Below are 21,623 nucleotides of genomic sequence, written 5' to 3' on the forward strand. Positions count from 1 at the left end.
AGTGGTATTTGCCTGCATTTTTCCCTAGGCCAGTGACTCCAACCCAGTTCAATCCAGCTTTAGTTTTTAGGACACAGCTACAATGAGAGTCCAGCAGGAGAACTACTCCTCTGCTTGTTGCATCCCTCACATTACCCTCTGTGGATCTGAGAGGCTTCCACAGCTGGTCATGCTCCCATCCTGAGAGCATCTTTTGTGACTCAACAACAACTGTGCTCAGAGCACAGTTGTTGTCTCTGTCTGAGCACAAGACCTTCCTTTGCAGGAACATCAAACCACATGTACAAACAAGCACTTTGTTTTCCCTGGGGAATGGCACCTCTGGGTTTTTACTCTTGTGTTCCTCCTCCCAAAGAAGTATGCCAGGTGTCTCAAGGGGCCATGCTGGCCACCTTTCTCCTGGTCATCATGGAGGTCATCATCATACTCCCTTGTGTGGCAGACACCTCAAGACTTTCAGTTGAACAGTTTCCAATTTAAGCTGATAAATCTGCATAATATCAAAATCTTCTTGGCACTGTTTTATCCAGTCATCCAGGGAGGGAAACAAGGTGAGGTAGGAAGAGAACATATGTGTTATTGCTCTTACAACAATTCCTGGTTGCCAGGGGTTGGAGGTGGCTGTGTTGGGTCCTGTTGGCCATTCCTGGTTGCCAGGTAGAGATGGCTGTGTTGGGTCCTGTTGGCCATGCCTGGTTGCCAGGGTTGGAGATGGCTGTGTTGGGTCCTGTTGGCCGTTGCCAGGGTTGGGGATGGCCACTTTGGCAGTGATAGCTCAGACAAGGTCTTGCTACCACTGCCAGCCAGGGGAAATATCCTTTCTCTTAAGTGACAAAGACTCATGTTCTTGGAGGTGCAATATCAAATTTCAGTGCTGGGCTGTGCAAGGGAATTGTAATTGTATCTGTCTGCAGCAGGCAGATCAATTGCATAATTCTGGTGCTCCGACTGCTATATCATAGCGAGGAGCCGAGTCCCACCACACAAAGAAAGCCAGTCACGCCCAGGAATGCATTTCCACAAGCAGCTGAATTACCAGGGAGCCTCACTCTGCAAAGGCATTATCCCTGCCTGCTCTGCTCTGGAGATGCTCAGACATGATTGTCATATCCACGGAAAGAAAGCCTCCTGCGAGGCCCCTGGATGTTCCGCAGTAGATTGCAACACCCACATTGCCTTCATTTCCAAGGTGTCTGTTTTATTTCATTGGAGGAAGACGTCACCAGTTATTGATATGTGACTTTATTCTGAAAGTTCTGCCCAAGCTCCATGTAATGGTTTTCCTCCTTTCAATCAAAACATCCAGGAAGGAAAGTAACTCTTGAATATTTTACAGTAGCAGGAAATATCTCTGTCTCTGCCTTCTTCAATATTAAAGAAGAGATTAGCAGATATCCTGGAAGCAGGCCATATTATTCACTCTCTTCCCACTGAAGCCAAAGGTGAAACTCCCACAGAAATAAATGGAGCAGGTTCTGCGGTCACTCAGCTGCCGAGTTCATGTGATCTGCAGTGGAATTATTTCCCTTTTTGTGATAGAAACCTCTGGATACATTTCTCCTCCTCTGTGTGAACATAAACACCAGTGCTGGAGATGCCGATTAAGTGACGTGGTGGTAAAACCCTGCTTCTGCAGAAGCTGCTGACTTTGGTAAGCCTGGGGTTTGGCCTTTGCTATGTCTGAAAGCCTGCACATCTCTGGACAGACCTTTCAGGAGTTAAAATGCAAATCTTGTTCTGTTCCAAAAATTTGTTACTCTGAGACAATGCTTCTGCATTTTTGCCCCCACCTTTTTTTTTTCTTTTCTGGACAAATAGTTATGTGGCATGAGGCATGTTATAGTTGGAAACATCCCTAAGTAAACAGCTGAGCTTAAAAATACTCCTTTTTTTTGTCTGGCCTTTTAAAAAAATGGTAGTTACTGCACAAAAAGAAGACTATGCCGATGCCAATCACTGAGTCCTGGCTGAAAACAGGAAACTACCCCCAGTGTCTGTCTCCAGCACTTTGAGGACCCTGCTCGGACATTCAAAGCCTCATTTGAGGATGTGCCCTGTGCTATGAACTATATCTCTTTATCTCTCTTTTTTTCTTTATTTCATGAAGTGGAAGGCTGCCTATCACAGATAAATGTATATCCTGCATGTCTGCTTGCTGGCCCTCTATAAGGCTTCACTCATTTTGCTGATGATTTTCCAGCTTTTCCTCAATCTGCTAAAGGAGATGGGGAGCTACCTGCTTTTCCAGGCCTGCTCTTGTAGGTGCTTCCCAGTGCTCACTAAACCACCTGTGTTATCTCAAGCATCCTTTCATTTCTGAACCCCAGAGGAAGGATCTGTATTTCAGTACAAAATGCTGCCTCTTGCACTGTGCTCAGGCAGCTTAGGAAGCAAGGAGAGATGGAGTTTGCATAATTTTCTGGTGCAGCACACAAGAGCCCAAAGACTATTTTGGATCTTAAAGCTTGACTTCAGGAGTTAGCAAAACAGGTCTTGCCAATTTGTTTCCTCAAGTCACACTTCTCCAGGTTGATGCTGCCACAGAGCCTCCTTCAAGGTTTCCCAGATGTCACAGAAATCTTTGCTGAACTGGAGACTGCCTTTTCCCAAAACAAGGGCAAGACAGGAACTTTGGTTTGGCCCTAATGTTTTTCTGCCTTCAGTAAGAGCTTTCTAAGGGAAGAGGAGCTTGGGCTGCCTGAATGAAAATGTGTTCCCCGAGTTCAGCTCAGCATCCTCCAGCATCTGTTATTAATCCCCCAGAGATGCTCTCTCCTGCTGCCAGGTGCTATGCCTGCAGACATTTTACTGTTCTAGATTTCAGCTGGATTTCCAGGCAACTGCTTTTTAATTTTTTTAAGTAATTTCTTCCTTGAGGATAAATAAGATATCCTTTCTTCCCTATTTCCTTCAAATCAGCTTCATCTTTGGAGAGCAAAGCCCACAACATTGATGAGCACAGTCCATGGTACAGGTCGTGCATGACCAATCCTTGACCATCACCAGGTCTTGGGAGCCTCTGGACCTCTATGGAGACAAAAATTAGCTCGTGTTGCCAAGGCCACAGAAGCATTTAGTATCACAGTACTTAAAAAGAGAACAGAAAAAGCATTTTGCATCATTATAGGAATAAATCCATTAGCTACTCATTCCTAGAAATACACCACTCCTGACACTGTCCTCTCTGGCTCTGAGCCTGTAGGACTCTATGAATGTAACTGAGCTCTGTTCTCACCACTGAAAAAAGGGAAAAAGCCTGTTAGTTTTTATTTTGTGAGGGCAGTTGTAGGAATAAACAATCTGGTTGTGCTTTGCTTATGAAAATGTAAAACCCAACATGTAACCTGCCAGTCATCCAAGACCACCAGAGGAATCTGGAGTCAGAGCTGGTGCTCAACACCTGAAGGAAGAACCTCTGCTAGTTTTTGGCAGCCCACACAGTGATGCACCACATTTGGCTGCTGCAGTTTGGTACCCTCATGCCTGGGGAGGATTTAATGACAATCCCCTGTTTGCCATCGCTTCGAATTAGGAAGCCCACTGGCAGGAAAGGTCTTCCCCTCCTCTCACCAGCACTCCCCTCAATGCAGAGCACTGCACACTGAGTCAATAGTGAGACCAACAGATCTTCCTTAAAAGTAACCAGGGTTGCAAAGCCAGTTTCCCTCATCATTTTTCAGAGCACACAAAGGTGAGTGGATGCCTTATCTTTCAGCTTCTGTGCATGACATCTATGCTGTCCCATGGATGTGGTGGCTCTCCAGGGCCAGCACTGCTCCAGAGCTCATGACAGTGTAGCTCAGCAGGACTTGGTTAATCATTTAGGCAGCCCCCATTTAATTCAGACATCTCAGGCTCTCTGTTCGGTTCCTCCCTCGGGTTTTGCAGACTCTGAGCAGACAGATTTATTGGGGTCTTAGGCATAATCAGAAACAAATTAGCCTCTGTTAGGATCACACACTGTCCTGGATCACAGCTATTCAAAGGCTGCTTTCCCCTCCATGTGAGTATGAATTAAGTCATTGGGCTGAAGTAGGCCTTGAGTATTCTTTTATCCCAAACACATGATCTTATCAGAAGCCCATTACGTTTATCACCGCATTTGGAGCCAGTGCAGGAGTTTGTTGCTCTATAAATGCTGTGCTTACTTCAGTGCCTGTCGTGAAAAGAAGTCAGTGCTTTGGGAAGGCCGGGAAACACTGTCTAAAGGCATGTGCCTAAAATTAGGCTGTGAGTTGTGGGTGTTTGCATGGGGGGGTGGCTGAGTCGGGGATGTGCAAAGGGAGCGCCCGTGCGTTTGTGTGTCAGTGTTTCTGTCAGCGTGGGTGTGCAGCAGGCTGGTGATGTTTCACTGTACGTGTGCATATCTGACTCTGCATATGCTTATAGCCTGAAGGTCAGGTCTTTTTAACAGGGTAGGTATTTTCCTTTCATCCCCCCACCACTTTTTTCACAAATAAGCCTCTTTTCATAAAATGACAAAGAAATGCTTTTTTCCCAAAAATACATATTTGCGTCTGTTTGGCATTTGGTTTTGAGGATTTTTGATCGCTGATCTCAGTCTTTTTAGGGCTGAACATTTCTCAGAGATTTCTTTTGGGCCTCTCGCTCTAACTGGGACATAGTGGGTAAGCCAATTAATTGTACCCTACTGTCCTAATACCTGACTTATGCCTTGATGTGGGAGAGGAGCAGAACAGGAGATGCAGAAGGATAAGGTGAGGGAGCCAAGAGTTTTTTCTCCATGGCCATGACAGTGACATTCTCATTCCACCCGTTCCTTGAGCTGGCCAGACACAGGGCATGGCTCTCCCAGGGATGAATGAGCCCCATGGGGGTAGCACTGCTGGGTTGCCTTAGGGCCCATCAGCACATCCACCCAGACACCCCAGGAGCCATTGTCATCTCTTGTCTGGGAAAACTCCCCCAGGCTCTCCTCTGAGCTCTTTGGGGGGGTGGGATATATGTTTGGTGTCTCCCAGACAAATTAAGATGTTAAGATGTGACATGCAAGGGCAAGAAGTTTGGCCACCCTGGGAAAATTCATTCAGGACTGCATTCATACAGCTGAAACACTTCCAGACTTGTGCTCCTTTTCACCAGCTCTGAGCTCTGGCCTGTCAAATACACAGTTCCCTACGTTTATCCATGTACACAAGTTGTCCACAGAGGCTGTGATGAAATCAAACCATAATGACATTTTTCCCTGATAGACTTCTTTATTCTTTCAAAGCCACCCTCTCTTAAAGACCTGGAATCTTGCACAGGAGGAAAAGGAGTGAAAGTCATTAAATAATTGACTAGCAATAAACTGATGTTTTCTGGCTCATGATGGTATTTCACTGTGTAAACCAGGAGAAAAAATAAACAGGGGATTTAGTAGATTGGAAGTAGCTCAAAATTGAGCAGCCCTTGGATTTTCTGACACCTAGCTCATGATAGTCCAGTGCTACCGACAGGATTCTCCTTAGGGATGCTTTCCATCAGTCCAGCAAGCAGCTCTGGCTAATTTCCTACCTTTTTTTCAACAGGCTTATTTGCCAGACAAAAATACAACAGGCTGTCAGAACTGGATACCTCTGGGGACTGGCAATGATAATACAATACAAAATAGGATACCAACAGGTCAAAGGTTTCCATTTCACAGAGTACTCTAATGACTGAAAGTCATTATTGCTATGCAGTCAGTTTGAAAAGAGTAGATGGATCTCAGTTCAGTTTTTAATGGGCCAGTGTTACAGAAACAACCTCAAAAATTTGGCATCTTTGTTGGCAGTCTCATTAGAGAAGCCACAGAATAAATGGGCAAGGATAATAAAGTCTCCTGCTGCTTTTGATCCTTTCAGGTCAAATCTGAGTCATGTTGGTTGAAGCCGTGTGTTTATGTGGCAAACTCACCCTCACACTGTGTGTACTGTATCTGCCTTGGATAAACAGATCTGTTTGGCCCTTTGGTCACTACAACTGTGAACTTGGCAGTTTTCACCATCTCTACAGCCACAGTTGCTGTTGTTGTTGTTGATTTGCAGATATCTTTTAAAAACAAAAAAAGGGAAACATTTTAGACCAAACCCTCCACTGGCATTTTTCCACCCCAGCTGGTGGAATTATGCCAACACCCACATTTGCCTCTCTATGTATTTTCTGTCTCTGCTTTTTTCTATCTCTTTTAAAAGGAGATAGATGAAAATAAGCAGAACCCCCCTAACATTAGGAAATATCTTCAGGGAATTGCCCAATAAAAAAGTTGGCTATTGTTGCTTGGCTTTATTTAAATCACCTTGGTATGACCTAGAAGTGACCAATGCTTCCACTCAAGGTGACCTGACCTAGCAGATACAAGACCACTGATGGTATCAGGACCTAGGAACTACCCTGCAGACACGTGTAGTTTGTTTTCTCTGTTTCCCCTGGCAGATGAACCCAGCAGGTGCTATTTCCACGATGGCGATGGAGTCTGTGAGGAATTTGAGCAAATGACCAGCATCAAAGACTGCGGCGTGTACACTCCCAAAGGCTTCCTGGATCAGTGGGCTTCCAACGTCTCTGTCTCACACCACAGTGACCAGCAGTGCCCAGGGTGGGTGGTCATTGGCCAGCCAGCAGCAACCCAGGTAAGGACAGCATGTTCCTCTTCCTCTCCTGGAAGTCCAGCAAGGAGCTCTCAGGTGGAGCTCAGTGGTCAGCGTTCAGGGGTGCTGTTACCCCTGCCTGCTCACTTGTTTCTTCACCAAGGATGGCCCCTTGCAGCAGCTTCTCTCTTTCTGAGCCTGATTTGTAGTGATGAGTTGAAATTCAGTGCCAATCACCCAACTGGAACTGGCTGAAGTTGTGGCTGGGTTGATTGAATGAGCTGTGCAGGAGTCACCTCTGCCAACCATCATCACCTCAGAGATAGACGGGCTCTTCACAGCAAGCACAGGGAACGAGCTTGTGGCAATGAGTTCTGAAGGCTAATGCCGAATAATACAAAAGAGTGTTCTTTCTTTTTTAATAGTTTTGTGTTTTCTGCCTCCCAGTTCCATAAAAGCACCCTATTGTTCTATTCTGAGAAAGGTCCTGTCCATTCCCAAAGACATTCATTAGCTTTAACCCCCTTCTCCTATGTCTCCTTTGTAACATAAATAGCTCTGGTTACCATAACTTTACCTTTTGTCTTTTTGAGTGAATTAGATCCAAATGAGTTCAAAAAAAACTTTAGATAGATGTCTGGAAAACAGAGCTGTACATGATACAGATGCAGCAGTTCAGATGCAACCTGATTTGGGAAAGCCCACATTGCTTGCTGATGATTTTTAGAGGGAAAGGCTCTTCATACATAAGAGCTGCTTTGTATATTCCTCCTTCAGCTCCCACTTTTATCCCTTACTAGAGACAGAGAACTTATCACACTAATCAACTTTGGCTGACTTCTGGTTGGATGCAGAAAAGTTTTTCTAAGAATCTAATTATCCAAGAGGTGTCTTGAGTGGGCAGTGCAGAGAGGAGTGCCGTGTCACAGATATGACAAACAGATCTCTCTGTGAATAGTAAATGTTAAGCATTTCCAGTTGGCTTGCAAGAGAAAACATCTTTATGCAAGAGACTTGGCCTTGCTCACATTGCACAAGTCTGTAACAAATTAATGACCAGGTCAGTTCTAAATGCACAAAGCGTGGTTAGCTGGCAGAGAATCAAGACAGAATCCTGAGCCCAGTATTGACTTTTTGTCATTGTCTCATTTATTATTTCCACACTGTAAAAGGAACTTTCCTCTGGACCCTTGCTTGTGCCTTCACAACTTCTTTCTCATTCAAGCTCCCTGTGCAGACCAAAGGCCAGTGTCTCCAGCTCAGGTGCTGCTTTTTGGGTCTGTCCCCAGGCATTCTGTCCCCCTGCAGCTGCTCCAGAGCTGCCCTGGTTTTCTCTGAAGCACTGGTAGGAGCTCAGCCACACCACAGAGTAGGTAACATATGGTCCTGTGGTGGAAAAACCACCACCACACACTCACACAACACAAAGCCCTGCTGTGTAGCCACAACTCAGGCGTGTTTGTTGTACCCAGATGAGATGAAGTTGTCACAGCCTTGTTTAAGCCAAAAAAAAAAAAAAAAAGGCAAAAAAAGCTGTTGTATTTATAGGCAGAGCAGTGGCATATCACACACTGGCAGAGTGAATGGGAACATGCCTCCTGTTATTGCCTGGCCCCTGGGGAGATAACAGTGTGCTATTTACTTCCAGCAAAAAGAATTTTTGCTTTAGCTCAGCTGGTCCTATTACACCAGTTTGAGTGCATGGGGTTCATTGACCTTTTTAATCATATGGATGATGGGAAAGTTTTTGTTTCCCCCCAGGAACAAGACAGTTGTCTTGGGAAAGCACCTGACTTGTCACTCCGGAGAGGTTAGGTGGGGCAGCAGGTCACCAGTCTGTTAGCTTGTGGAGATGAAAATTAACCTAAGATCTCCTCTAATCGCTGCATGTAATCATCACTGGTGTGTAAACATGTTTGGCTTCATTATCTGCACAATCACTGAGCCTTAGGGGTTTTCTGTATTGATGAAAAGAGCACCTTTCCTCACCCAGATACCTTTCAGAGTAGGTTGTGTGCTCGCTGGTCTTGTGCAAACTTTTCGTGTTGTTGCTGGGTAGCTTCCTGATTAATCAGAGTGGTATTTCTGTTGGCTTCCCATCAGGAATGCCATGAAAGATATGTTTGAGTGCAGTGCCCAGCAATATACAGAATACATAAGCTGCCTGTTTGTCAGCCATCCCCGCCTCTCATCCCTGCCCCAGCGTTCTCAAGGCGCTTTAAAACATTTTAAGCACGTCCTGACTTAAAATGTTTCTCATCCTTAGATATCTCAACGCCAGGTTCTCTGCATGACTGTCATAGTTCTGTCAAGGCTTTTTCTGAGGAGTTTGCATCCCAAGTTGGTTGGTTGTGGTGGTATCTCTCAGCAATATCTGCCCATGTGCCTTGTTTACCTGCTGGGGGATTGCTGATAAGCACAAGCTGGAGAGCACTTTCTTGTTATTGCAGGGCTGTTTCTGTGACCCCTTTGCTCAGTTCACTGCAGACATTGCCCATGTCTGCAGCTGGCTTTGCCTTAGATACTTAGTTATTAGTTTGAGATGGCTCTTACATCACTTGTTAGTGTGAGGCTGCCGACTGGCAACATAGTAAGGGAGATAAAAAAGAAAGTTCTCAGTATAAGATTTGTTTTGAACAATAAAACGCTTACAAAGAATGACACAGTCTTGGCGAAGAGATACAGATTTGAAAAATGGAAAGGTCAAACAGCCCCCCCTTTAAACAATCGCCCTTTCTGCAGAAGCAGGACTGAGAGACAGCCACTTCTACTTTCCTGGCAGCCGCCCTTCAGTGCTGATTAAGAAATATTCTCAGTACTGACAGCATCATATTCAGAGCCAAAGAGGGCCAGTCAGCAACATTGCACCAGCACAGAAATGCAAGCACCAGTGCAGGGTAGTTTTGCAGTTTGATTTCTGATCTCGTGTCTTACACAGACCTAGAAGCAGATGCTGCTCAGTACCTGTTGTCAGCTGCAGGAGGAATTCAGCAATAATGGCTTTCCTCACTCTTGAGCTGGCTTTTTTCCCCCTCTTTCTTCTGCTGTGAGTTTGCAAACAGCCTCTCTCCATGCACATCAGTTTTCTTTTGCCAGGTTTATGCACAGGGTGAGTGCATTAGCTCCTGTTAGTCTCTCTTGCTGGAGTCAATCAGAGCAGGGAGGATTTGGATATTTTGCTAAGGCCTCAGGAGGAAGCCTCTGACAGGCCTATTCCAGGAGGGATGCTGCAGCTGGGGTGAGCAGAGCACAGGCAGATGAGTGCAGGCTGATCACAGGACACTGGAGGTGCCATTTCTCCTTTCCTCTTGCTGGTGGCACTCCTGCTTTTGGAGAACTGATTGACCTGAAGCTTCCCTTTGTGCCTTTACAACAGAGAATTACAGGAAGGGTCTTTAGGTGGCTGATCCCTGACCCTGTTACTCCTGTCACAGCCATGTGTGCTCAAGACTTGGCTGTTGTTGGTGATTTAGAGGGACAATCCCCCAGGAACTGCATTTTGTTGCATTTCCTCCCAGCTGTGCAGAAATTGTTTAGACCAAGTATCCATACATGTATACATATATATATATATAACTTTTTTTGCCCTATGCCATTGTTTGAGCTTGGTTTTCCAGTGTATGATGGAAAAAGCCACACAGCTCAGGCACAGTTAACAGAACGGGGACTCTTTCCCAAGGCTGCTGGGCACAGACAGATCCTGGGATTCGTTTTCATTCCCGGACTAAAGAACACACCCTGTTCTCCTCTGGGTACCCCACAGGGGCTTCTATGGAGTAAGAAGTTGTGGAAGAGGATTCCTATTACATCTTTCCCACAAACAGAGGCCCCCTCCTGCCCCATTACCATTCCCACAATTGCACTCATCCAGACTTGCTGCAGCAAACCTTCCACCAGCAGCAAAGATGTCTAGAATTGCACTGTGTCTGGAATAGCCCACAAAAGGAGAAGACAGGAGCACAAAAATATCCTGACTACTAAAAGAAATAACATGGTAGAGCAAGGGCTCCAAGAGTGGTAAGAAAATACCATAAGAAAATTAAAAAGAAATATGATGAAGTTCTCTGCCATGCAGTTTTATTCTGTCTAATAAATATAATGCTGAAGATAATTCCCCAAAGATCCAGCAGAGCCAGCAAATAGAGTAATCTTGAACAGGAGTGGAAAAAGAGGAAACCTGCAACTTTTAATGGAGAAGCCATTCCTTTCCTTTGGGGTGATCTTGCTGAGAAGAGGGAGGGTGTCTGTCTGTCGGCTCTGCAAGTGGCCCTTTTTGAACTTCCCAATTCACAGCCAAGTCCTGTTGCTCTTCAACGGTAAGAGTTTTGTTGTGGTTGGAGGGATAAAAAATCCCCATTTTTAATAAGATGATTTGCTTTGCAAATGTCTTTGTTATTTATAGCCGAGCCAGACTTTGAACCACTAAGCTCTGGAGGATGAGGGCAGAATCCCACTAAGCAAAACCATTAATGGAGGAACCATGAGTGATCAGAGACCAGTTCTGGAAAAAGCTGAACTGGACACTGTGCACAGGCTGTCACAGGAGGAATGTAGGTTTGCTGTGCATGGCTGAGCTCATTTCCAGTACTGGCTGATCCACTAAAGGGCTTCAGCTTAGGTTACACAGTCTCCCAGTCTAAAGTTAGTTCCAGGGGTCCGAAATTTTGTCTTCATTTCCCCTGGAAACTACAGACCAGCCAATTTGGTCTTTTGCCTGAGGCTGGAGAGCTGCGTCATGAGCCTGGCCCTGACTGTCAGGCAAAATCAGGCTGGAATGCTCCTTCCTTGGATGAAGTAATGATACTTTTCATATTTTTCCTTTTTTTCCATGTGCAGTGATTAATTAAGCCTTATCACAGCCACATTGCTTGGTTTCTGTTCTGTTTAATAGAGGTGGAAATGGGAGCATGGAAAGGTGAAGCTACTGTTTGAGGATTAGACCTCAAAATCCTTCAGAAACATTGCAGGCACTGGGCATTACTGAGCCTAAACCTCCCAAGGACTAGGAAGTTCAGGATGTCTTGAAAGGGAAATGTTCCTATCTTGGATGGAAAGAAAACTGTTCAGGTCTTGCTGAGAGTTTCTGCCTGGGAGCAGAGCCCTGGAGGGGTTTGAAGTCATTAAATCTGCATTTTAGCACTGTCAGCCCCCTCACATCATCCTGTTTGGGAATTAATCAGTCTTGATCCTAGCACAGTTTGGCTGTTCTTTCCCAGCACAAAAGGACTGGAAAACTGTCCCACCATCTCCTTGCTTTAATGGCTGGAAACGTTGCTTCCCACCTGACTTGCTGGGAAAGCTGGATTCTGCAACTTCTCTGCCAAAGGAACTCCACTGCTCCTTATTTGCACGTTTGCTTTGCTGCTGTGCTTCGCTGGAGGAGGTGGTCCATGCCAAGGGTCCAAGGTGAGGGATGCTACAAGGATGTGTCATATGCCATCAGTGCCATGACTCAGGAATGATCTCAGCATTCTGGGGAGCTAAATGAAATGAGAAATAGGATTTCTAGGTTGGCTGGCTTGGAAAAGGCTCATTTGCAGAGAGTTGGCTGAGGAAGAGCGTTACCCTGAAAGTCAGTTCAGAGCTGGCTGGAGGATGCTGCCCCTCACCTGGCTGCCTGCTCCCAGCCAGAACAGACAGGGATCCCCTCCACCCCCATGGCTTCCAGTGCTCCTCTGCTCCTGGCTGGAGTAAAGCTCAGACCCCATGGCTGATGTTGTAGCCTCTGGCTGATTTGTGTAAGGGGAGGACGGAGAGAACACAATGAGATGTCAGAGGAGATTCCAAGCAATTTTGACAAACACTCAAGGGATATTTTTTTTTTCTTTCCACTCCCTTCCCCCCCTTGGTTTTTAGAATAATTTTTCAAGAGCACATATGCAAGTCATCTAAAGGAAACAGAACAGTGAGTACCAGGGGCTGGTACACTGTGTTCCCTTTGTGTACTGTAGAGAAAATAGATAAAAGAAACAAAGAATGATGCAGAGAGCAAAGCAGCCAACCGTACTCTCAGAGAGGTTCAATCCGACTTTTTCAGAGATGAAGGTCAAACCAAAAATCCTCAGGTGCCGGAAATTGGTCCCGTCTTCCTAGAACCAAGAGAGATTTACCACTAATGAAACGAGAGCAGAATTCCATGCCATTTGTTGTTTCTAGAAGCAAGAAGAAAGGCAAGAAAGGAATATTGTCCTGGGCAGCAATAGGGATTATGTGCTCCTTTAGGAAGTAAATTACCATTTTATGATCATATCTGCTGTACACCCAGCCACCCACCCAGATTAGAGGCATCAATAGAGAACAGCTTGGACCCCCCTGGCACTGGCGAGCCGGGCAGCCGGACCCCCCGACAGAGGCACTGCTCATTAACATGCACTGCTCTGAAAGGAGACCCCCCCTGCTCGGCCCTTGCCCCTCAACCTGCCACTCTCCCCGTCTGCTGCTGCTGCTCACAAGCCTTGGGATGCAGAGCATGTCCAGCCGTGAGCGTGGGATAGCTCCCCTGCATCCCATCCGGGTTGTTTGTCTTGGGTCCCTCTCCATTCAGAGCAGAATGATTTTGCATAAATGCATCGACACGTCTGCTTTGTTCATGCATGAAGGGTTCTCGGCATTTCTCATCCCACCCCCCATCTTCTCCCTACTCCCTGGCATGTGGCTTCACCAGCTTTTCCTTGATTTCCCTGTGCTACAGCAAATAAACCTGTCTGAAGCAGTGCCAGGAGACCCGGCACAGTTAAAAACGCCCAGATAGATCTAAACCAAGCAATGGGAGAAGGGGAGATGGAAAAGGGTGCAAGAGCAAAGCCATAATGGCTTTTACACTGTAATTTGGTTTCATGTTCTGCACAAGGAAACATGTCAAATATGTAAACAGAGCTCTCCAGGGTTGTAATGTAGCTACAAAACCACGGATGTACAGGCAGGCAGGGTGCTGCTCTCCAGCAGAATGGAATGCCATCCCCAAAACCACACGGTCATTTCTTTAAGCTGAAAGTAAACTTTCTCATGCCAGGAGCAAAGAATTTCTTTTTTTCTTGAAAATGAAGGATTGTCTGCACCACTTGTTTGGAGTACCGTGGGCATTTTAGCCCACATTGTCATAAGACACCTCGTACTTTGAATGCCAATGAATTTCAGGGTGTTCATCTTAAGATGGCTCTAAAAGGCATGGTTTTAGAGGATGGTGTTTGTCCTGAAAGTGTCTTAATTCATTCACTCTGTCCCTACCTAACCCTGAAAATAAAAATCAGCAATAATAATAATAATAATAATAATAAAACATGTGAGGGAAAAAAATCAAACCAGCAAACAACAAAGTGGGGACCATTTGGACGCCCTGTTGAGCTGCTCCAAGTTCTCTCCTGAGCTGTGCTGCCTTAGTTGCAGCTGTAGCTCTAGAGGAACCCCACATCTGTGCTCACTTTTGGAAGTGCTGCCTGCAAAGCTGGAGGACTACTCTTTCCTCTGAGGTCATTTCAGTGGGGAATCTGATAAGAAGACATGATTCACCCTGGTAATTCAAATTCACATCTGGTAAGTGGCCCAGCTCCCCCTGTGCTATCAGCAGGAGTCTCCTGGGGACCGGGTTTCCACTGTCGTCTCAGGGTCTGGCTCCAAGCTCTCACATGTGCCAGGAAATGGTTATTTGCAGGATCAGTGCTATTATCTGTCCCCACATGTACCTCCTCTCTGTGAGAAGCCCTCAGCTCGGGAGAACATCAAGTTTGGCTCAGCCATTTTGGTAACTGGGCCAAAACCCCTACACTTAGCACTGCTGGCTGTGAATGTCATTTTTCCATTTTTTTGGTGATTAGCCCTTGCATCATCACTCTCAGAGGAGACAAGCCACTCTTCAGAGAGGGGAAGGTGAAGCACAGGGTAGATATGATGACCTTCCTCACACCTTTCTCGATCCAAATCCCTTCGAAACATTTGGCCTTCCAGCAGAGCTGCTCTGTCACTGTGCATACCCAGTGAGCTGGAGCAGCTGGAGAGGGAAAGCCTCACTCTGTGGAAATTTACCTGTTTCCCAGAGGTTGTTCCTGGTGAGAAAGGCTGAGCCTTGGCAGCTGGGTGTTCCTCCACCCCCTCTGCTGCCAGTCCATCTTCTCAGAGCCTGCTCCTGGAAGGCAGTGAGGCTGAAGAAGCTGAGCTTCCTCTTTCACACAACACTTTAATTCCTCCAGTAACAACTTCTGGGAGCAGGTGGGAGTTCCTCTGAATTCCTCTACAAACCTGGGACATCAAGGACTAAATGCTCCAAGTATTTTGTCTTAATTTGTTGGAGTTGGGGCTTTATCAGAGCAACCAGCATTGCTCCAAGGTGAGAGGAGAGTGACAGGCTTCCCCAGACAAACCTTTTTTTTGGGTGGAGATATGCATGGTTTGGAGGCAGCTGCTGCTCTGTGGATCTGCCTGGATGGTCCAGCTCATTCAGAGGAATTTATTTGCAGCATGGTGGTTTCATTACTCTGCAGTTTCAGTGGGAAAAGCCCAGTGAAGCAAGGGGGAACCTTCTGATTTGCATACTGCAAGCCATGTCTTCAGGTACTGAAAAACAAGCCAGAGGATTTAAATCTCGATTAATACCCACTGATGTAGGGCTGATAGCTGGGTGGGAACTGAAAGGTTTTGCCAGCTGAGGTGTGACTGCTCTCTGGAGCACAGGGCAGCTCCTCTGAGCCCCCCTCCACATTCCCCTGGTGCCTCTCTGCAGCTTCCCTTTTCCTATTAAATTCAGGGCCTCTTCCCAATGCATCATCTCCCTGGATGTATCCAATTAAGGCCTGTTGACAGCCCAGAGCAGACTTACACCCTTAGGATTAGAGGCATGTGTATGTCTTCATATAGGGAAGGACGACAACAGGGTGTCTGTCTGGCTCCCTGGGAGCACAGTGGGGAAAGCTGAGCAGCCTGGAGAGGGAACAGGAGCCAGGGAGAGGGAGATTTGCTAGATTTGCACCCCCAATTATCCCTGCCTGTGGAAACGCAGTGTGCTGAGTGTAGTGTGTGGTTTACACAGCCTGTTTACATGGGCCATAACCCTAAACAAAGCTGAAAAGCACAGCTTTAACTCTGGAAATAAAAGTACTGGAAAACCCTGGTTTTCTGCACATGAGAAAGTTTTGTTCTTTAAACACACAGATGTTTTTAAATGAAAAATCACTCTTTTGACCTTTTCTGAGTGTGATCATGTGGTCGGGGCTGACATTAACCACTGCACGGCTGTTTGCCTCAGGCACAGGCGAAGCTTAGGGAGGGGTCTGCAGGGCTCAGAGTGACACCTGCCTTGGCTCACATCTCTGGGAAGTGGCTCCTGTGCCCCCTGAGCACTCAGGGTGGTGCAGGAAACTGGGGCCAGGTTATTTAGGGTTTGCTCCTACTACACTGGAAACAAAAGCAGTGGTTTGTTTTTTTTTTTCCTACTTGAGAGCTGAAAAATTTGTGGCTTGAATTCTTTCTTATGTATCTGTTTTTATTAGTGTCATTGTCCATGTGCTTCTGAGCATCTCTGTCCACCTAGGCAGTGTATTATGTGATGGAGAACTCAAGCTCTTAAGGGATTTGTTATTGTTGCTTTTGTGTTTTCTCTACCTAGAGAAAACTTTCTCTAGGTAGAGAATTCTTTCTCTGCTTTTGTGTTTTCTTCATCCAAACAAATGGATGGCACCAGCTCTGGGAAGGAATAAGGGGATGTTACCCAGTGGATTGTATCACTACTTTGCCTTGCAGTAGCTGCAAAAGTACAATGAATCCAGTGAGCCAGAACTATGAATATAATAACAAAAAGATATTTAAGATCCTCCTAAAGTGTGGCACACATTCTGCCTTTGACAGTTTGATTTTCTGGTGCCAGCTGCTCCCGAATGAAACGCTCCAGCCGAAGGAAAAACAAAACCAAAAAAATTCACTTCTGCTCTGCTCCTCAGTGATGAAAGCTGATGGGATGGGATTGTTTTGCTTTGCTGCAGCACCCCACGGCCAGCCTTGGCCTGCAGCTCCACGAAGCTGTGCTGCAGTGGACCTGGCCCGCTGGAGTCAGAGACGGGCAGCTCGGGAACCCGAGCGCTCAGCCAACAATAATGTTCTGGCTCCTGTATTTGCTTAACCTTGCTCTCCAGTGGATGGATATACAGTCTGCTAAAGCACTTATCAGTCTATAATGCCTTCACACTTCTGTGAGCAGTAATGTGGAAGTTGTAGACAGGAGCTTGTGCTGCAGCTTGAAAATGTCTTTTAGTTTTAATGAGGCTGATACTTGCAGAACTGGAGGCATAAGTACTTGTTTGGATGTGTTGCTGCTTGATCCTGAGGTGGGATCCCAGCAGTGCTGGCGTGGAAGATGCTGTTTTTTGAGAGCAGCATCTTTATGTCCCACTGCCAAGCTGAAGAAATAGCAGAAGATTGACAGGAATAAGCAGGAGCACATGTCAAATCGCTGGATTGCTCTTTCATGTGCTGCACAGGAGACTGTGTTGTGCACTCAGAACTACCTCTTGATTCTGCATCCCTTCAGTTTGCATCTCTGAATGGCAAGAGAAGCAGGGGCATGTGCAAATTGCACCCAGGAGCTCCAGATGCTGGGGTTTGCTTGTGAGCTGCCATGAAAGATGAGTTGATTTTTAAATCCCATTAGTGCAATTATTTCTTCTTTTTCTTGAACTGTTTTTCTGTAGTGTCTGGCCTTGGCTTAACCAACATCCTCATGGTGATCCTTTGAACCATGCAAAAATCATCTGGTTAAGGTTTTGTTGGAAAATCAAAACTCCATCTTGTTTTTTTTTCCATGAGTCCAGCAAGCATCCTAGATATTTGATTACACCTGGCTGGCTGTCAAAGCCCATGTGAGTTTGGGATAGGGCCAGTCAGAACTGATTTACAGTTTTTTCAGGTATGCCATGTGAAGTTTATGGTTTGATGTGATTTTGATTTGAACTCAATGGTTTTAAATGAAGTTTGCTTTGAATCTGGAGATAACAGAAATTCAAAGGGAAGCTCAAAGAATGCAGGTCTGCATGATTTAAAAATGGAAATATATTGTTCATACCAGCTCTTTGGAAGTGAAATAACTGCATTTTTGAGAAAGCTAAAGTTAATAACACACCTTGAATACACATGCAATCTGGGCCATCATCTAATGGAAATCCCTGTAGCTCCTTTTCCCTTGCCTCAAACTAAACCAACTTATATGACAAAATGAAATAGCCCTTGCATCTCCCACTCATTTCTGAATCACAGCCCTGTGTTACATCCAAAACTCTGAGGAAATTTCCCTTTGGAGATGAACACTATTGTTGTAAAGTAGAGGAATTTATCATCATGTCACATTGCAGGCAAACTATTGGTGCCCTGTCCGTGGTGTTTTCACAGAAAGGTCACTTTCCAATTACTGAAAAATCCAGCCAAATCTTCAGCTGAAAATCGTGGCTCTGTGCTGAGGAAGCTGTAATATCATGCTAATGGGATACTGAGTCTGCAAGGTCCAGACACATCAGCTGCTCCAGGTTCAAAGTGGACGTGGCTGTGCTGAGACTGGACACAGGGACGGGCAGCAGGGCTTTATTTCATCCTGCAGGAGATGTAAGCTGCTTCCCAATCCCACAGCCAAACCCTGTTCTTCATTACACAGGGAAAATTGACAGATGAGGTTTCCTCTGACTTCTGAGCCAACTGAATCTGGGAGTAATACAGCATCAGTGTATTACCCCAGGAGTTTCATCAGCTTCCAGCTGATAAAGCTTTGCTGTGGATCAACTGCCCACAGGCCTTTGTCCTGGGGCAGGACACGCTGCAGTTTTTCATCTTTTGCCACCAGACCTTTAGGGACCCCAATGAAAACTAGTAAAAGTAGACAAAGAACAGGAAACAGAAAAATTGTGTTATCTGACACAGAGGACAAGGAGAGTTTTGGGGGAGAAGATGCAGTGATGAGCATCAGACATGAGGGGAAGTTGCTGCTGTGGAAGTAGCAGTAGACAGTAAGGTCAGGTGGCTGCTGAAAGAGAGAGACTCAGGTTTCTTCCCTCATTTTATGTTTAGACTTTCTGCTGCTGGATCTCAGATTTGGTTTTAGTTTTTTATTTTATTTTCTGCAACAGAAACCCATTGGTAGTGCACATAAAATTGAATATGTGTACCGGTTTGGGAAAAGTATCTTTGAATGTTTTCCTTAAGTTTTATAGGCCAACCTGGAATGACCTAAGGATGACATTCATGGCTGGGCAGGCAACTTTGGACTCAGATTTCTGATGAAATAAGTCCACTGACAAAGACATCTGATAATGGCACTTGTCTGAAAGCACTTCTGACCAGAATCTAGAAGAAAACCCAGAGCAAAATTCCTTGTGCTGCTGTGTGTACAATTTCCATTTGAGCTCTGTGGGCTCCTGAGGTTTGGAATGGTCAGAGAAATTGGCTGGGGTTTGAGGTGTTTGTTGGAGGCCTTTTAATGGTTTGGTGCTCACTTGTGGGCAACTTCATTTTTCCCTAATTCCAACCCAATTCCCAGCCTAAATGAGAAAAGCAGTGCAACAGCTTTGAGAACAGATTGGAGGTCTGTGCTGCAGTCGGCAAACTGGGTGGTGTCCATGTGGCAGTCAAGCTGCCTTACAATATTGGGCAATAAACAAGCAGGAACCTTTCTGATATTTAGCAACTGCTCCATAGTTTCTCATCCTTGGGTGAGATTAACCTTAGCTCAGCAAGAACAATAACATATTTAAGAATAAAAGGGCTGGGTGACTGCCAGCACCCTGGTCTGGCAAGGGAGGGAGAAAGTTTTCAGCTGTAAGGGATGTGTTAAACTGCTGCTTATGTCATGGTTGGGATCCTCTGGCATGTGTTGAGTTAAATACAAATAACATTCTGCAGAGCAAACAGATAAATATTGTAGATTACTGTAGAATACTGTAGATCTCAGTATTACAGCTGAAATCTGTTCTTTAGCTGGACCTTCAAACAAGAGAATATGTTCTGTTTGTGCCTCCATGGGTTTTGTATCAGTCTGTGAGTTTTTCTGTGCATCTCTGCAGCCTCACAGAGGATGTTTTGTGCTCAGTAAATAGCTGGTACTGTGGGTTTTACCCAGAGATCTTGTTCCTGCCTGTTCCATGGTTGCAGTTTTGCCAACAGGACAGGGTACAGCCCGTTTCACCCCAGAAACACTCTGAGTTGTCCGTCAGGGTGCAGAAGTGTCAGCAGCCCAGCCCCCTGTAGAAAGGAGTGGGGAGAGGAAGCTTTTGGAGCCCAATGTCCCCTTCCACCCTCCTCTCCAGAAGGAGGATGCTTTCCACTGCCTGACCAAGTGCCCACGATGCCCCTCACAGCCAGACAGAGCTCGAGGACACGGTCTGGAGGAGGCCCTGCCATGGTTCACCAGATGGGATTTTGGGAGCAGACAGATCTGTGCTCTGGAGGTTTGCTCTGTTTCCAGCCGCCCCTGGGCATGCAGACAGGCGCGTCCGCTCCAACCACGGTGCCAGGGCTGAGTAGGGCAGCATCTGAGCTTAAATAGCAGCTTTTCTGTCTGCATTGAGAATTTTTTTGATGTTACAGTGCTGAGAACCAGCAGTGTGTGCAAAGCCTGTGGTGTCTGACTGTGCTTGCTTGGTGGGAAAGTCAGAGTGGGATGGGAGTTGTGTTTAGCCCACTCCTGTGGGGAGCTGTATCCTCACACCTGTGTGTACTCTCAGTGATATCTGACATCTTTGTGTGGCTCATAGCTCATAGCTTTCATCCTCAGCACACCTGTGTGGTGTGGGGGAACATCATCCTCATCTTCCAGACAGGGAGCCCAGGCCTGGAGAAGCCAAGTGATGCCCAGAAGGTTGTAGTGGGGCCATGCACTGCCACAGTTGGGCTGGGATTTAGTCCAGTGCCCAGTCCAGGGGATTTTTGATCTTTAACATGTAGTTCAGCTGCAACAGGAACCCATCAACACAAATTCACATTGCCTGCAATCACGGGATGGCTGGGAACCATTCACGAGGGCGCCTTCCAAAATTTGCTCTTCAGCAAATTTTCCCATATTACTTTGAAGGAAATGGAGTTGATTGCAATAGTAAATGTGTTTTTGATGTGGCAAAAAGCTAAGTGCTCCCAATATATCACTTTTCCCTTTCTGCTGACACATTCCTCGGTCCCCCTGAGTAAGGGAAGGAAAACAGGAGAGGCGGTTTGAAGAACATGTTGTGCCTTTGATTGACAAGAGGTTGTATAAATCAGTCAAAGGGAATCCTCCAGGCATTCCCTCTTGTGGGAAGATCCCACAGTGCTCCCTGGCCTTGATCGTTCTGTCTGCCGATGTTTGTGTACAAAATGTGTGGGTGGGAGACGAGCTGGATCTGAACCTCTGAGAGGAACAGACATCAGCTCTTCTAATTGAAAGCAGCTTCCTCGGGAGGGGGATGACATGGGCTTCCAGTAACTAGACACAAATAGTCGCCGCATACTTTGGAGCACACACTAAGCTCCTGTGGATATCCTGCTTGCTGTGTGGGGCTGAGAATCTGGATAAGCCCCAGTGAGTAAAGTTTGGAGCACTGTGCGATGCTGTCATTCTTCAAAGCAAATACTTCAGCGTTTGGTAACACCCTGAAATGAGAAAGGCTATCGATGTGTTCTTCCCTCTGCAGCTGTCAGGTGCTTTAGCTGCTGCTTTGCATCACTGTAGCAAACTGGAGGACGTTAGGGTATAGTCTGTTTCTCATAAGTGTGAATTCCTGTGAATAGCAATGATGAGAGATGCTATTCTGTCGTCCAGGCCATTGGAACTTGTAGTTCTAGAAGTGTTGGTTCTGAAGTAATCACATTTAGAAAAGATCTCTAAGGTCATTTGAGTCCAACCATTAACCTAACTAATTAATAGGGGCCTTCTGGCTGCTGCCACAGTCTAGGGATGCCTTAAAAGCAGAGGTGTGAAAGACTCTTCCAGCAGATGATTCTCAGGCTTGGCAGGTGTGATGTGACATTCAGTGCCTGGGCAGAACTGAAACAGGGATGGATTTACCACGTGTGTTGGAGCCTGGTGAGATGGTGGAGTCTGTAGATGAC

At 46.0% G+C, this 21,623-nt stretch overlaps 1 protein-coding gene across 1 annotated transcript in view; it reads left to right on the forward strand.

Annotated features, from left to right (window-relative positions):
• Positions 1 to 21,623, forward strand: part of PAPPA (pappalysin 1) — a 174,599-nt gene that overhangs the window by 98,657 nt on the left and 54,319 nt on the right. Inside the window, exon 10 of the mRNA XM_066563008.1 lies at positions 6,418 to 6,614. Coding sequence (XP_066419105.1) covers positions 6,418 to 6,614 — 197 coding nt within the window. The remainder of the gene's footprint in view (positions 1 to 6,417; positions 6,615 to 21,623) is intronic.

This window comes from Molothrus aeneus, chromosome 19 (genome assembly GCF_037042795.1).
Source record: "Molothrus aeneus isolate 106 chromosome 19, BPBGC_Maene_1.0, whole genome shotgun sequence".
NCBI classification, from domain to species: Eukaryota; Metazoa; Chordata; class Aves; order Passeriformes; family Icteridae; genus Molothrus; species Molothrus aeneus.